Source organism: Amblyomma americanum, chromosome 5 (genome assembly GCF_052857255.1).
Source record: "Amblyomma americanum isolate KBUSLIRL-KWMA chromosome 5, ASM5285725v1, whole genome shotgun sequence".
Classification (NCBI taxonomy): domain Eukaryota; kingdom Metazoa; phylum Arthropoda; class Arachnida; order Ixodida; family Ixodidae; genus Amblyomma; species Amblyomma americanum.
Genome location: NC_135501.1, coordinates 51,323,806 through 51,340,346, shown reverse-complemented (window position 1 = coordinate 51,340,346; position 16,541 = coordinate 51,323,806). Strand labels below are relative to the sequence as shown.

The following is a 16,541-nucleotide window of genomic DNA, read 5'->3' as shown; positions in this document are numbered from 1 at the left end:
TGAGGCTCCATTTTTACCTTCATATCAGCCCTATTTGAGAACCTTTTAGCAGCTGTTGTGAAATAGAAGCATGTAAAATCCTTCCCGCCATAATGGTGGCTGCCAGAATGCATGATTTCTTGGGATTGTTCTTTTTTTTTCACTAGTCAGTTGACCAACGAGTTTGGAAAGTGAGATTTTGTAAAAAAGGTCGGCATATAAGAGCAAATTCAGTGCGATTGAAGAAATGCAGGCATTCATGAATTAAACATGCAAACCTTATGCACAGCTGGGATCAAGATGCTTTTCTGAATCCGATCATAAGTTCGTTTCGAGAAACAGCAGATGCCAGCTTTCTCTATGAATCGCAGCGACTGCGTCGGGCTGCCTCCCGTGAACAAGATAGCAGCAGCCAAGAGCACATTTCCGTGGGCAATGCGCATCTTAGTGGGCTGACTGAACCATTTTGTGGTGTGCATATTCGGGCACGTTATTGTGACGATGACAAGGCACCCAATGACCTGTGCGCACAGAGAATGAGATAAAAAAAGGAGGATATGAAATAGCAGTCCGATACTGTCATGACAGAGCAAAAAGAAATTTTTTTCATTTGTTGACCACGCCACAGAATGTATTTGCACAGAGTCCTAACCGGGACATTTTCCAAGGAGCCCGAAAACACTAAGCGGAGTGAAGCAATACTGTGCATGCGAACAGTGGACTAATTGATTCGCAGTGCAAGCTAGCAGCAGAGGTGCGTGCACCTCACCCATCTTGCAGTTTAATGTTTTATCGCCCACACGGGTCAATTCATGCAGCTCCCATCCATGTTTGTAACGGGTGCTTTTAATTATACGTACAAAGATTTATCTCTGACACGGATCCTTTCAAAATGGTTTGTCTTTGGTACCTGCACTTTGTGCTTCATCAATAATGAGACCAGTTTCTGAGTGCGTGCTCGTGTACCCACCATGGTTCAGGCTTCGCTTTGGGGCAATTCTTCAGCCACTGAATCAGGGCGTGCTAGCAATTAATTCTTTAATGAAGCATTAAAAGTGCCCCTGAGAAGCACAGATACAAGGAGCACCGCCCCACTTGTGCTGGCAATAAGGCAAGCGTCAATAGGTTCACCATACCATCCCTACCTGCATGCACTTCTGCTTATACAGTCCAATGGCAGGTAACCCATCTACCGCTCACAAGCTCCAAATTTCTTTCTAGAGATTGACAACGAATGGTGGAACTGGTGCAGCACCCGACCAGTTGCAGTAATTTACATGCCTTTAGAGACGACTGCGCAGGGTGGTGGCATTCCCTTCAGAAGTTGGTCAACTGCAGCAAGCAATCCTCACAGACAATAAATTTACGAGCAGTTGATGGTTCAGGGGCCGACCTGCAAGGCAGTTTGGTATTGTCATGCACATAACGAAAGGATGTGCACAACGTATGACTACCATAAAGCTCAAGAAAAGATAGTATGCAGTGGCTACTGTGCATATAATTGCCTTCCAAGGTTGTTGCTAAACAAAGCTTGTTTTGAAGCAACTGCACCTAAGAAAACACCAAAAAAAGTACATGCTCCACTAGATTTAACACACTTACGCTGCTGAGCTGTCTAAGCTCGGCTGGTAGGTGGTGTCATGTGGATCATCATCAGATGTCAGAGACAAGTCTTTACATTGTGGTGATGAAGACCGTCGTCCCGTCTCCTCTTGGAACATAATGTCTGCGGCTGTGAGTTCAGTCTGACAGTCTGCAATTAAGAAAATTAGAGAAAATATGCAGCTTGTGAACATGGTAACAGTAAACTGCTAGAAAGGTGAACGTGCATCACAAGCGAGCAGACAGCATAGTGTAAGAAATGCATTATGTTTATTTACATCAACTGGCCAAAGCAGACGGGAAATCACCCTCTTGTTGCATATTTGTAGTTTCACACCACAGGTGCATGTGACAGCTGTTTTTTTCCTGCAATATTTTACTCTTGTTTCGAACTTCTGGGCATACATTGCACTTCAATTCTTGAGGCGACTCCCTAGCAACAAATACCTGAATAACTTGCTAATTTTCCGTTAGTTTTTAAAGACAAACTTAGGACTGACATGCTTGCTAACAAAACGGTGCTCCTCAAGCAACAATAGACATGAACTGTGATGAGCCCAAACGAAACCTCACATTAGTGCACTTGAAAATTCTACACCACACTACAATCAAGTAGTGTAACATAGATAAGTAACTGCAAGTACATTTGGTTCATGTGTTCATATATCACGGTGCATGCACTGCAACATGCTTCCTTGAAATGAAAAAACAAAACAGAGAAATGCTCTTTTTCATACATACCAGCTGTCATTGTTGCATCTGCTGTTCGCACACCAACACTTCTAGTTTTTGGCGTGAATGCCACTTGGGTGGACTTCAATGCCACTTGCACTGTGCACTGCGTCGGAGCATCACACTTGTCAGGTGGAGTTTGTGCGGGCACTGTGTGTGCCAGTGATAGTGTTTGACAGTTAAACTCGAGTGCTAAAATGAAAAAAAAATTGTGCATGACAGCTGAATGCAAGGGTACAATATATATAATCAGGCATTTACGCATATATCAGACATTCTTTACTATGACAGCAGAAAATTTTCTAAAATGTCAAAGTGCCTTTTTGGCAGGCCAGTCATACTCTATATGGGTGTATGTTTCTGTACCAAAGGTACAATGATGGAAATCAGTCTGTGCTGTATGAATGAACGTCAAGAACACGAAGTCAGCTTGGGCTGGAGCTGCTAGGCTTTTCATCACCAGTTATGTGGGTTAAAATATATGCTTGGGAATGTAAGAGAGAGAGGAAACCATCAATATTTTCGCCTTCGAGAGTGGCCCTCTCAATTCAGAAACACCGCGTCTAATGGAATGTCCCGCGCATGGCAGGCCAGCAGAATCAAGATAGCCAGATTACGAAGGGACAGCCAGTGCTTCCAAGGCGCTCTACTAGGTCGCGAAGATCAGAGCACGGCTCGATTGTGTTCGCGCCGTTTTTGTTTTGCGTGCTTTCCTGCGCTACCACGACACTGAGGTAAGCATCCAGCCAGAGAAATAGTTATACAGCAGCACGAAAGAACCCAAGCCAACGAGTTTGCTCGAAGCCGAGTAGTCCAACGTCGACAATTGCAACGTCTCGTCCATGCCTGCGATGTCACTGCAGTCGGCAAGGCCGTTAGCATCATCAACAACGCACTGCGCAAAATTTGACAGAACTCGGAATTGTGGCCTTCACTGAGCCGCACCACACCATGCACGCAGACACCAAGAATGTATGCGGCACACAGCTGCCGCTTTGGCGATGTTGGTCCAACTTCTTGATCCTTGGCAGCGAGAAGACGCAGGGCGGCTGCGCGGTACAAGGTCGGCACGGTGCCAGGTCTCAGAAAGCGCTTCGTTGCAATACCAAAGCTAGCGAGGTATGCTGGATTGAGCTGGTAGCTGCTCAACTCGAAGTGCAACGAGTATATTACGCTTGACTTGCCCGGTGTCCAATACAGGCGCCCGGTGGCACGCACAAAGTTTATCCACGCTTGCCTCTGCGCAGCATCACGGGGAAACTTGTGAAACGCAGCTTCGGTACCTGTCTTACTGTGGCAGGAGTCCACGACGCAGGTAAACGAAGGCATGGCGATTAGCGCTCCACGAAGCCACTGGGCACAAACAAAGCTGTACAGGCAGGCAATCACGCTGAATGGAGACAACGGCAAACTGTGCAAGTTCGGCAGCTGCCTTTGTTTTGCCTACGAAAAACGTGCAATAAAAGCAGCGCTACGCTTGCGGCTGGACTACCACTACACCGTGCCAGTAGTGGTTGCCTGATTACGAACCGTCGGTTCGTCGAGCGTGCCCGGCTGAACAAGGTAGGCGGCTTGGCTTGACTTGGCTGGCTTGGCCCGATGGTCGCGTCGAACGTCACAGTTACGCGAGGTGACGTCACAAATTCTTGAGAATTACTAAAGCCACCTCCCTACGTCACGCTGATGCACAAGCAATGGGTCCGGCTTCTAAGAGCGAGCATTTGTGTTTATGTGTTATGCGCCGGTTGCGTTCAATACTTGCCTGTGATCACCCTTACGTACAGAGGAAGCGTACAACAGGCTTCGCACAATCTTAAAGATATGTTGTCTCTACCCCTTTAATAGCAATGCATTCAATGACATCAACGGAAGAGATTGCCTGTAAGAGCGGTCGCAAAGAATATGACAAGTATCGCCATGCCCTCTTCACTTCCTGCTTGCATATTTACATTGTTAGCCGAAGCGTGTGAAATGGCTTAGATATATAAAAAAAAGATTTAAGGCATTTTTCTAAAATTAATTCTTTTTTTCCAGAATCGCGCAAGATTCCAAAATGGCTCCCACTGATGCAGCGGTGAAAAAAAATGTATAAATACACAAATGAATAAAGTTGAGTAAAGAATTCGACATTTGCTACTGCTGAGCGATGCACATCTTCCACAAATTTTTAGTCATATACAAAATACACCTCTTTCAAATAAAGAACCCATTGTTTCGTGTTAGGCAGCAAAGAAGGCACTATCAAGGCCTGTTCTTCCTTTTTTTTTCGAGGAGCTTGCGTTAGAGTTTATTCTGTTGGGTTACCTCCTTACTTTGGCTTACAAAGCGTGAAGTCTCCAAGTGGAGCCTATAAGGAATCGCTCAGTGCGGCACCATTGTAAAAGGACTCCAGAGTGATAAAACGTTCTGAGTCGTCTGGCAGGAGTTTTGTGCAACACAATTGCATATCGCTTGCTGGAGATCACGTATGTTGAGGCAAAAGAATGAAGAAGAATAATGGCCTATCCCGCACCACTATTGTATCGCTATAACTGTTATACTGTATCGGTATTATACTGCCGCGAACATTTGCAGTTTTTGCTCATTCTTCAAATCTGCCGCTACACAACTTTATCGCTTTATTTGCGACGCAAGACGTGAGTAGATTTATCTCGATTGATCGCAACCTGGCAGCGCTGATCCTACGTTGTTCCGGAATGTTCTAGTAACTTTGCACGCTTTATCTTGAAAGTTCGCTATCAGCCTGAAATTGAGCACGGCCGACAGCGGCGGGCATTCTGTTCGACGACCGCCGAGACCGTTTGTCGCTTCGCCGCCGCCGAGTGATTCAGTCCATTTTGGGTGCAAGTCAGCCCAATAAACAGTTTTCTTATAGACGACCTTGTGTCCATCTTCATCGCTGCTTCAACTGCCGTCACCACTACGTGACAATAATAATAAGCAAAATAATAATGTACTGTATTATACCCTAAATGCTAAACGCATTAAGTGCGCGGGTGTTTACGAGTGGAACAACATAGGGGCGGACAATGCAATTCGGTCATTAACAATTGCAAGTCTATTGCTTATTCAATTCTTTTTTTGACAAATTCATGCATAAAATACCCCAAGTTTCCCAATGTATCCGAACATGAATGGCTTTTGCAGGAATGTGGTTATATTTATGCGATCGGTCTGACAAAACTGAACAAAAAAAAATGACGGCGAGGAGTTATTCGTGTTTTATGTTGGTGTAACAGATATAAAACACACATGTCATATAGTAAAGCATATGTAACTCAAATGAAATGTTTTCTTTTGTGACATGTGTTTACCCGTTATGTAAAAGGAGGGAAGAGAACAACCAAATAAAAAGTTCAGTTTTCATGCCCGCTATCCTGGCAGAGAAAAATAAATGACCCAAATAGTTTCAGTCACGCTGAGCAAAAGTAACAAAACTCTAACGGGTAGTGTGCCAAAATTAGGGTTTATATATTAAATCACGGAACATTGGGCAAAGTATGGCGCAAGTACACAAGCGTACTTGTAGAGTTGTTGCCAAAATAATACGTGTGGATCTTCGATCTGGTTCTTCCATGCTGGATGGGCAGAAATAAGAACATGGTAGGGTAGTGTTATTTCGGCATTATATAGGCTGGCTGGAAGCAATTTATAAGCCTGAATTGTTTTTCACCTTATAATCTTCTGATTTCTTCAGCAATACTCGCGCGACCTTGAGGGGTTCACGTAAACATGCCCAAGGCCACTATAGCCATAAGTGACAGTTTTTTAAACAGAAACACCGCATTGAACTGCATTGAAATGGTTGTGAGAAGAAATGGCACACGCAATGTCAATAATGTTATTAGGGAAGAGTAAAACCAAGCAAGATATCTTGAGGTGTGTACTCTACATCTGATTTCACTGAGCAGATAGCTATGACCAATGCCGACAGTAATTTTAAACGGTTAGTACAATGCACGCAGTCCTGATTGAGAGGCTATGCTTGAGGCTTTCTCATTTATTGCGAAACTAAGACACTAACAGCTTGTACAGGACTTTCCCAACCGGACTAGAGAAGACTGAAGACATCAGGAAGATTTACATCGCAGCTTTACATTTTAGTTATTTTTAATGCTGTGTAAGAGATGTATAGTTTGATTTTTGCGTATTTTTAATGTATAACGAGTATTCTAAGCGGGCGAAAGTTCTATTTATGACATATTTGTAACAATATACAAAATATTCATCCTGGCATACTTAGGGAGCATTCGTTTTGGTAATTAAGCATATGAACAAAATAACACGCAATTAGTACGACATTCACGCATTTTTTTTGCTAAGGTATCATATAGAGAACAATGAGCAATCATTTATTGCTAACACGGTTATTTTGTGTGACATGCACAATTTTTCTTCTTTCTGGCTTGGCTTCCTATTGGCGTATGATATAGAAAATTTGTTCTGAAATTCAAGGTATAAATAACCAGAAAATTTGCAATTTTGTGCAAAATGTTTTTTCTTTCTCATAATGCTCATGACTGTGCAGAAATTCCTCACAACGGCAGTAATAAATGTTTAGCTGTGAGTAAAAAGCATTCTGCCCACTTTAAGAGGTTATGTACAAGGACTGGTAAATTTGGTAAATGAAGTAAAAGTTGATACCTTTCTGTGGCAACCACTTTGAAGAAGTCTCAAGCGATGCAGTGGGTGAAAGAATATTTGTTCAGAGCGCTATATATATAATCGCAGAATGCGAATTGTCTTACATCTCAAATATGAGGCGCAATGCGTGCTGAGCCCAAAGCATAAAGTAATGAAAAGACAAGTGCCTAAGCCAATAAATATTTTACTGTCATGTTATGTTGTGTCCAAGCAGAAAACCGTGAAGGGTTTATTAATTTTTTATGATGCTAATGATGACGAACATCTATAAAAGTCCTTGTAAAATGTAAAACAAACTGCTGATGTGCGGTTTTTTCCTTGGACTGCGCTTGAGCTGTCATAATTTTTCACCACCCTGGGGCAAGATGTTGTTAGTGTGAGCAACGCTCATAAAACAGTTCTTGCAAGCACTGAAGAAAGGCCCAGACCGTCCTTTTATTCAGTCCTCTCGCTTATGAAATGTACTATTCGCGTTTAAGTTGAGATTGTGACGGTAACCTATAAGTAAGAACAGTACATACAGGCCTTAAGCAAATATTAGCGAAGAACACCGGCATGGAATATGTAGAAGACATTTTCCTTTACCCGGTTGCGTCGTTAGGTTTTTGTTGTGGCAACGCATATTTCCCTGACGGCTGATGTGCAGTCAGTGCTCAGATAAAACGCGATATTTGACAAATTTGCTCAGGGTGAGAGATTGGGGTGAACCGGACCTTATTCAAAACCGCCTATGGATGCAGGATATTGATGCAGTACGAGGCTAGCAACTATTTATTAGTTTCAACCTATATATTTCTGTCTCTCACAGCAAGGAATAAACAGATCTAAAATTTTAGATTGCGGTAAGTTTGTTATGTGCTTTATTTGCGCACAAACATACATATCAACAACAGTAATCTTTTTGCTTTTAGACATGGCCAGAAGCTTTCGTCGTCTCCGCTGCAAAGGCGGAGAGCAATTTTCCAGCGGTCCTCTAACGGTAGACAGGGAATCATTTCAACACACTCCTCTAGACATTCTTTCTTCTGAAGAGCTTACAGATTCCTCGATGAATATGATTGCACATCAGATGTTGGACACGTCCCTTTTTCTTGTCCAATGACAGCCGTGCCTTGATGTTGCGCACATGTTGCAATATATTATCGTGACCGCTGTAATCACCCCCCCCCCCCCTGTGTTTTTTCTTTCGGAGCTTGCAGTGAATTTTCCGTAATACCATCTGGGCGGTCGCCGAGGCCATCGACGTCAGCAATCTGATATCAAGCTTCGCATCCGGTGCTCATAGGGTGCCAGCTATCTCATCATTGTCTAGACTGCCACCACCTGAAAGTCTGGTGGCGAAACTTCTCGCGCTGTTCTTATAGCGGAGCATTATTCTCTTCAAAAGCTGTGCAAAGGCGTCATAATATGGATGGCGCGATAAAATGCTATAATTTCATAGTGCGAGACAGGGTGCATAGAAACGCGCATCAAATTAGAAATGCTCCAGGCGATTGCTTTTCAGCAGAGTTCATGAGAAGTACCGCTATTATCCACTCTGTAGTTCTTGCTTTCTTTACTCGCCTGTATGGTATTGATATTATTAAGTTAATTGTGGTATAACCTGCAGTTCTCCCACCAGCAAATAGAAGATCTCCTGATATCATTGCCAAACCTAGTAGCTACACTTTTCACTGAGAGAGCATGATTGAGGACCTTAAGAGCCAAAGTATAACAGTGTTTGAGAAATACTACAACTTAAGCTAAAATATTGTTTCGAAGTCTGGGAAGCGAACTGTAGTTGATAATAGGCAGCAAAAGATTAGGAGTATTAACAGCAGAGAGTATTGGCAATTCAGGAGCACCTGTGTGAATCTGCTGCAGAATAATTATGGGCAGAATAGCGTTTCCAACGTGCTCATAACTCACAATTATCAGCTTGCTACTATTCATAAGAGGAAATTGTGTAATAGTTGTGTCATGCCAGTACCATGCTGAGCTACTGGATCGTTGCGTCGTTTACTTACACATACATGAAGTTATATAATTCTTTGTGCATCAGTAGCAGCGTTTCTCTTGTGCAAGAAACAACAAAAGAGAAATGTGCGCCTGGTTGTCATCAATTTCTAGTTTTTCTCAATTCGGGTGCTGTTAAAACACAATTTTGCTTCCTTGGTATTGAAAAGGGAACAGGTACCGATCGGACGGCTGGATCTCCCGTGGCCTTCGTACTAACCCATAAAGCTTTCCCTCTGACTTTTTTAAAGATAGGCCGTATACTCTTGAGATGGGCTAATGACTTATTTAGATCAATAAAGCCCGGCTGAGGAATCCTATGCGTTCACTGCAGTCACGTTTGAATGAATTTTAACGCCGCAAAATGTCAGAAGAATCTTCTTCCGAGAGTCGATCATAATTAGAACGCATTTTGCCTGCTCCTATTTACCGCTCAACTCACTTTTTATTGCCAGGACATGAAGTCCTTACGCGGGTGCCAAAAATGTTTCTTTCAGCGTGCCCTAAGCTAAATACGGAAACACTGCCAGTCAACATTTGGTTTCAGCAAAAAGGCCCTTTTGTGCCATCTGTGAACTGCCGCCTCCTTTATGTTCCCGAAATAACTGAGCACTGCTTTACCACATGTAATTAACCCCTGGATGTCTTGCAGCGCACCTTGAAAAAGAGATTTTACTTGACCTTTATGTCATACGATCACTCAGCGTTGTGCAAAATACGTTGATGAACCTGCTGATATGTTTTTTGTGGTTTGACTGCCCAGCTCATAGACAAATAGAATGATGGACCGCCACTGCGAATCGATTGTTTCGACAAAATCTCATTTGAGCCAAATGATTGTTCAACTGAGGCAAGTGTATGTAAAGACCGACTCTAAACGGGAGTGGCACTCCCTTTTGGTGATGTTCCTATCCTTAGCTCCCGCCTAGTGGTCCCGTGCTCTGTCTTATTTAGATGTTTCCCGTGGCATTTCGTAAAAGCTCTGTAAATTGTTCAAGTAAATAGACCACAACATCAGTGTAATAAATAATATGTTAAAAAAGAGCATTGTGCCTTTTTGTTAGCATGCCTATCTCACAGTCCAAACGCCCTGTGTTCGATTCCCGCCCCACAGAAAACTACAGAGGACGAAGTCGCATTTTCTGAATAACGGAAGCGATCGCCGCATCACGTTAATGGACTTGGAACTTCAAGGTTGCGGGGTGAAATCCCAGCCGCGGCAAACGTATTTGCTGACGGCGATATGTCAATACGCCTACGTCATGTGCACTATCAGCACGCCTCAAAAACACGAGGTGGTTTAATTTAGTCCCAAGTTCTCAACTACGGCGTTCATCATAGCGGGCGCACAGGTTAAGGGCGTTAAGTTGACAATGCACTGAGCACGCAAGTTCAAGATCTGTTATGTCTAAATTTAAGAGCAGCACTAGCAAATCTCAAAACAGCCTGCACTAGTTAAAGAGGGCATAGTTTCTTTTTCTACTTTCATGGGCACCAAATAAAAATAAAAAATAGAAAATATCTCGGGCTGCATGCTTGATCTGTGATTTCTTCGAGATTAACGCCACGCGAGTGTACGGAAAAAAATTGCGGCACAGTCACGTCACCCAATCACCTGAAATGCGTCACGGTATAAAGACACAAACACGATCTATCAGATGGAAATGGACCATTCGACGGAGTCACGAGGTAGAGCCGCAACAAAATTGTCTCCGAAAATATGCGTCCCCATTATTTTGATCGCGATATTACGTAAGGAATGGGTTTGTGCAGAATTTACTGCGTTGATTTTCAACAAACAGCGGTGCGACTTACAAGTGAGCTTTAAGATGAGTTGTGAAACGAGTTTTCTTCGCATCGTTTTTGCTTCTGCAATTATACAGTTTACGTGATAGCCGTGCGCTATCTGGCCGTAAAGCCAGCTGTACTAGAAAACGACTCAAACTTTGTTGGTGCTGACTACCAACCCTACAGTGCATCCACCAGCACAGTCTGCCCAATTCTAATGCCTGAAAGTTTTTCCCTAAATCGTCTTATAATTTACGATTTTAGTGATACACCAACCAAAAAAAATTGATATATCCAAATAAAATTTTTAATTATGCGCTTTTCACCTCTTCTTTCACTACTTTCTACCACAGTAAATCACGCATATATTCAGGGCAGTTAGGTCCTCTAGCTAACCTAGATAGACGCAGTAAAGCAGAAGCTCATGTTATTGTATACTTCGCTAGCATTTAATATGTGTACTTTTCGTGTGAGGAAGAACATGTCGAAGATGAAAAATGCGATACTTTTCAGGAGGCTATCGTCAATTAGAACCTGACGACTCAGCTTTCGAGGCTTCTTCGGCACCCACTTCGCCCTAAACGTTCGGTTCTCGCCAGACTCATGTGTTTTCGCAACAATTTAAAGTACTGTCAGCGTACACATCCAGACGTTTACGAACGCTGCGCACGGTACCTCAGAGAATGTGGGTTACCGATGAGTAGTTTTCTAGACTGTTGGCTTTCAACCGGCAGCCACGATTGCCTACTGGTCTAGAGTGTAAGCGAAACCGATAGAATACATTAAGTTTCAAGATGACGTCATTCATTCTGACGACGCTGGTGCCGACCGTACAAAAGAGAAGCGAAAAAATTGTGAACTTGTGAATGGTGCGGTTTAACGTCCCGAATCAGGGCATGAGTAATGAGGGACGTACCAGTAGAGTGCTTCGCCACAATTTAGACCACCTGGGCTTCTTTAACGTACGCTGACATCGCATAGCACACCTGAGTTTTCGTATGTCCTCTCCATCAAAGTACAGCTGTCATAGCCTGGATGCAATCCAGGACCTTTGCATCACCAGCCAAACTCCAATGTCGCCGAGTCACCGTGGCGGTCATGCGAAGCGAAAAAAGAGAATTGCAAAGATGTTACGTCTCTGACAACGCTCGGCGAGAGCACGTGGCAGGAAAATACGGTGCAGAACACATGTATGTCCACACACTCGTCATTCAGGGTTTGCATGAATTAAAGCCGAATTTGTTCTGAAGAGTGTACTAATGAATCAATGACTTCGTTGAATTGTGCCGGCGGCATAGTTTGTTGACTATTCAATAAATTCGCGCTGTCATTCATTGTCGTATGACGTATGATGTGCATGAATTTGTCTAGTGGTTTATTTAATGGTCTGTCTATTCACAACAAATTTGAGGTTTCGCTGCCAGCGCAAAAATTCTCGTGCAGTACCTGGTTCTATTCTTCTATTCTCGTAATCTTTGCAACAACAGCCTGATATGCAGCGCACTTTCAAGCATGCATGGCTACTTCCATTCGATATCATCTTACCCTCCTATAGAACCCGTTCCTGAAGAAACACCGAAAATTTTGGACTCCGTTCACAGACTTTTGCCCTGAGCTGCGTTAAAAAGGACACTCAGGAAGGAAGGTTCAGCCGAACAGGCGCTCTATTTGATCCATCATCACAAAAAACCAGCAAGAAACGCAGGGGCTCCAGAACGCTCCATTTACAGTACATGTTAAAGGAAGTTGATACTCATCATCAGTTGCCTGACTACGCCCTCTGCAGGACCGACGCCTACTATTACCACTCCTTTTCCCATCAAAACTTTCGTGTATCCAGCAATTAACCACCTGCGTCTTGACCACTCTCTCGTAGTGGGTATGTGCCAGCAATGTCAGAGGCCTCCCTTCCTTTCTTCCTCTCCGATATATCTCCGATTATCCCTCTGTCCTTTGCCAGCTGCGACCACCTTACACCAGCAACCATCTTAACCTCATCCGCCCCTAATTTTCTGCCGCGCACTGCTAGGCTTGCCTTCTCTTGGAATCCAGCCTCTTACCGTTGATTACCATCGCTTATCTTCTCTTCGCATTCAATGACCTGCCCAAGCCCATATATTCTTGATTTCAACTATGATGACATAAACCAGTGTTTGTTTCCTGTCCCACTCTATCCTCCCCCTGTCTCTGAACATAACACCGATAATTTTAATTTCCACAGCTCGTTGCGCTGTCCTCAATTTAAGTTCAGCGCTTTTGGTTATGCTCAACGTTTTGGGCCTACAGGTTAGTGCCGGTAAGAATACAGCTCTTAAGTTCTTTTCTCTTGAGAGATAAGGGGAAACTGGTATTCATTATCTTAGTAAGCCTGCCAAATGCGCTCCATCCAATTCTTATTCTTCAGGATATTTCATTCTCGCCACCCGGATCTTCGGTCACTTCACTGCCTGCCTTGAATGTATGTATTCCCTTACCACTTCCAGCACCATGCTATCAATCATAAACAGCTGTTCAGTTCCTAGACTTGTGAATATTGCTTTAATTTTGTGCATAATAATTTTAGACCCGCTGGACAGCTTTGCCTGCCTAGTGATCTTAAGTCCACTCAAGCACAGAGCACCAAAACAAGATATTTTACTGTAAATAAAATCTCCCCTACGCAGCCTCAGGTGCATTCCAAGATTACCCTTCAGAAATAAACTTCGCTCGCAACTCCAGCTCCTCCCTTCCAGCTGATAGCAAAGTCCACACAAGACGGCGAGGAGAGCTTGCCATTTTATATGCCTTGCTCATGCGCAAACCCAGAAATGAAGTTTTGGAAGTGTGTGTTTAATTCACTGCCTGCGAGGAAGGCATGCAATCTGCGTGGTAAAAGTCACAGTGTGTCTGTTGGTGCTAATTCCACTTTCTTAACGCCCATAAATTGCCGTCCATTATTATTTTGCGCTGACAACGATGATGACAGCAAGCGAGAAGAGAAAGTGAGCCAGGCTCCTTCCTGTAAAGATAATAAATGTGTAGTTTTTTGCGTGCCACTTTTCTACTAAAAGCGGAATATTTCCTGACAAGTTTCACTGCCGTTTTTCTTAAGTTTGTTTTTTGAGATTTTGAGACTGGGCTAACTGCAAAAAATGTATGTGAATGATATAGAAGCCAATCAATTCTGTTCGAACAGGCGTCAAATAAAAATGTTGAATATTAAGAATCGTAAAGAGGACTGATAGTCATATTTCCCTAGTTTTTCCGCGTTCCTTGCGCAAAATTGCTTAGCGCGTCAAACGCCTAGTTGCCATGCATGAACTCATAGCAAGACAGATATTTTATAAATGGCAGTGTTGCTGTTATCATTTCGACAGATCACAGAATTCTCGCTAAAAGGAAGAGTTACAGGTTCTTGCGACGCCTTGGCAAAAATCGCGGTACACCACACCTGCGACTACTTTCAAAAGCGTTCCCGACGACTCAACATGGTGAAACTATGCATCGCACTTCATTATTGTTTGTGTGGGGTATGGTTGCTTGAAATAAACTCGGAATCCATTGCCATTCCTTTATGGCATGCTCCAGTAGGACTGCCAAGACATGGTTGCAGGAGCGATTCTCGCCAGTATGCTGTTACTAACATGGAAATTTTTTTTTATTTCTTCAGCGTGTTTTGCGGGATAATAGTTGACACGGATGTTAAGGGTACAAAGAGTTCTGAATTCCACCTAGTTTCAAATTGGTGCTCTTGGGGCCATACCCACCAACCTCCTTCTTCCATGCCCCTCACGCAATAGCCATTGTTAATTATCCTTTACTAGTAAGCGTAATACAGAAGTAAATATACTCACATTAGCCCCTGTTATTGCTAGAGCATTGGAAGCACCACTGCGAAAAAATCGGCATCCAGCGTCATCGTTTGTCATAACTTCGGCTTGAGGCAGGTGGCGTCATCGGTGCTTAATGCGAAAACAACTACTACCATCGCTAACATTTTTAAAGTGATTACGCGTGGCTGCAATGTTCGATAAAAACCTGGCAGCATCTCGCGTCGCTTAGGAATTGATAAAGCCTCTTGCCGGCGGCTTCGAGTGTGAAAAAACTAACATCACAAACACTCGCAGCAATATAACGCCAAAGTGCGTGCCAGAACCAAAAAAATAATAACATGTAAAAATATACATAATGCCGTCGCTTGAACTGCGGCCGGTCGTTCCCATTAGAATAAAAGTTAAGCCACCAAAATTGAAATTCTAAAAAAAGAAAAGAGTGATAACAAATAACGAGAAATAATGCGATAATCACGTTCTCACCACAGAGTTCAATTAGATGTCTAACAAAACTTTTCCCAAGAAGGGTTTTCTGGCGGGCTAGTTGGTGCTTCTCGTTTATGATTAAACTGCGCGAAAGAAACAGGGACATAAACAGGACAGAAACAGGGAAACAGGTAGGTGTTTTCTTGCCTTTTGTCCCTGTTTCTTTCGCGCAGTTTAATCATGAACGTGAAACTTTTCCCAGAATTTAGGCAACATATTAGAGTTATGTTTTATTCTAGTTTTAATGGCTACGTACATTTCGAGGCTTTATTAAAATGTACGACCTCTTTGCTTGGGAGCAGATAATTCAATGCACTGCCCATATAAATTATGCTCTGCATGAGTGCTCTACTCATTACATTGAAGGCGATGGAGCGCCCTGATATTCCTTTAGAGGGGCGGTACCTTTGTACTGTACCTTCAATCTCTTAGCGGCGCAATCTATTAGCCCTATCTTAGCTACGACAGCCGGCGAATGACACCGCGTGCATGCTATCACCACCGGATGTTGGACGTGGCTGCCGCCAATGATAAATTTCGAAGGGTTCAATAGGGGAATGAATTCCTTCAAAACACTGTCCACGGGGGCGGGTTTCTGATTGGTCCGCTTTATCTAGCATATCTGTAAAGATCACAACGACTGATGGCGTAAAGGCTTCTTTAACGCTATTGTTCCAGTGGGTATCAATAGGAGCCGCTGCGGGACAGGTTCCATCGTGCTGTCTCCACTTGTAGCCATCATGAAACTTCATTTTGCTTCCCACTGTCAGCACCGCTTTCGGTGAGTTTAGTGCTTGGCGCTGCTTCTTTTTATCGTCGTCTCTCCTTTCAGATAAGACAGGTTTCATGAGATTGGTTTCGGCAGACTACTCAATCTGCATAATGTATTCATAGCATCACTCGAATCTGAATACGCCGTGTGAACTTATACGAAACGTGATCTCCAGCAAGCGATATGCAATTGTGTTGCACAAAACTCCTGCCAGACGACTCAGAACGTTTTATCACTCTGGAGTCCTTTTACAATGGTGCCGCACTGAGCGATTCCTTATAGGCTCCACTTGGAGACTTCACGCTTTGTAAGCCAAAGTAAGGAGGTAACCCAACAGAATAAACTCTAACGCAAGCTCCTCGAAAAAAAAAGGAAGAACAGGCCGTGATAGTGCCTTCTTTGCTGCCTAACACGAAACAATGGGTTCTTTATTTGAAAGAGGTGTATTTTGTATATGACTAAAAATTTGTGGAAGATGTGCATCGCTCAGCAGTAGCAAATGTCGAATTCTTTACTCAACTTTATTCATTTGTGTATTTATACATTTTTTTTCACCGCTGCATCAGTGGGAGCCATTTTGGAATCTTGCGCGATTCTGGAAAAAAAGAATTAATTTTAGAAAAATGCCTTAAATCTTTTTTTTATATATCTAAGCCATTTCACACGCTTCGGCTAACAATGTAAATATGCAAGCAGGAAGTGAAGAGGGCATGGCGATACTTGTCATATTC

General features: G+C 43.2%; 1 protein-coding gene and 1 long non-coding RNA gene across 2 annotated transcripts in view; one reads left to right on the top strand and one right to left on the bottom strand.

The window, feature by feature from the left end:
- Positions 1-1,272: 1,272 nt before the first annotated feature.
- On the bottom strand, positions 1,273-3,854 carry LOC144132426 (uncharacterized). Its single transcript, XR_013314808.1, has 3 exons — positions 2,323-3,854; positions 1,582-1,732; positions 1,273-1,372 (listed from the first exon to the last, which is right to left on the bottom strand). It is a non-coding gene; the product is annotated as an uncharacterized LOC144132426 (long non-coding RNA).
- A 493-nt stretch (positions 3,855-4,347) lies between these two features.
- The window catches only part of LOC144132423 (uncharacterized), a 29,928-nt gene continuing 17,734 nt past the window's right edge, over positions 4,348-16,541 (top strand). The window contains exon 1 of the mRNA XM_077664830.1: positions 4,348-4,422. Coding sequence (XP_077520956.1) covers positions 4,414-4,422 — 9 coding nt within the window. The 5' untranslated portion in view covers positions 4,348-4,413. The remainder of the gene's footprint in view (positions 4,423-16,541) is intronic.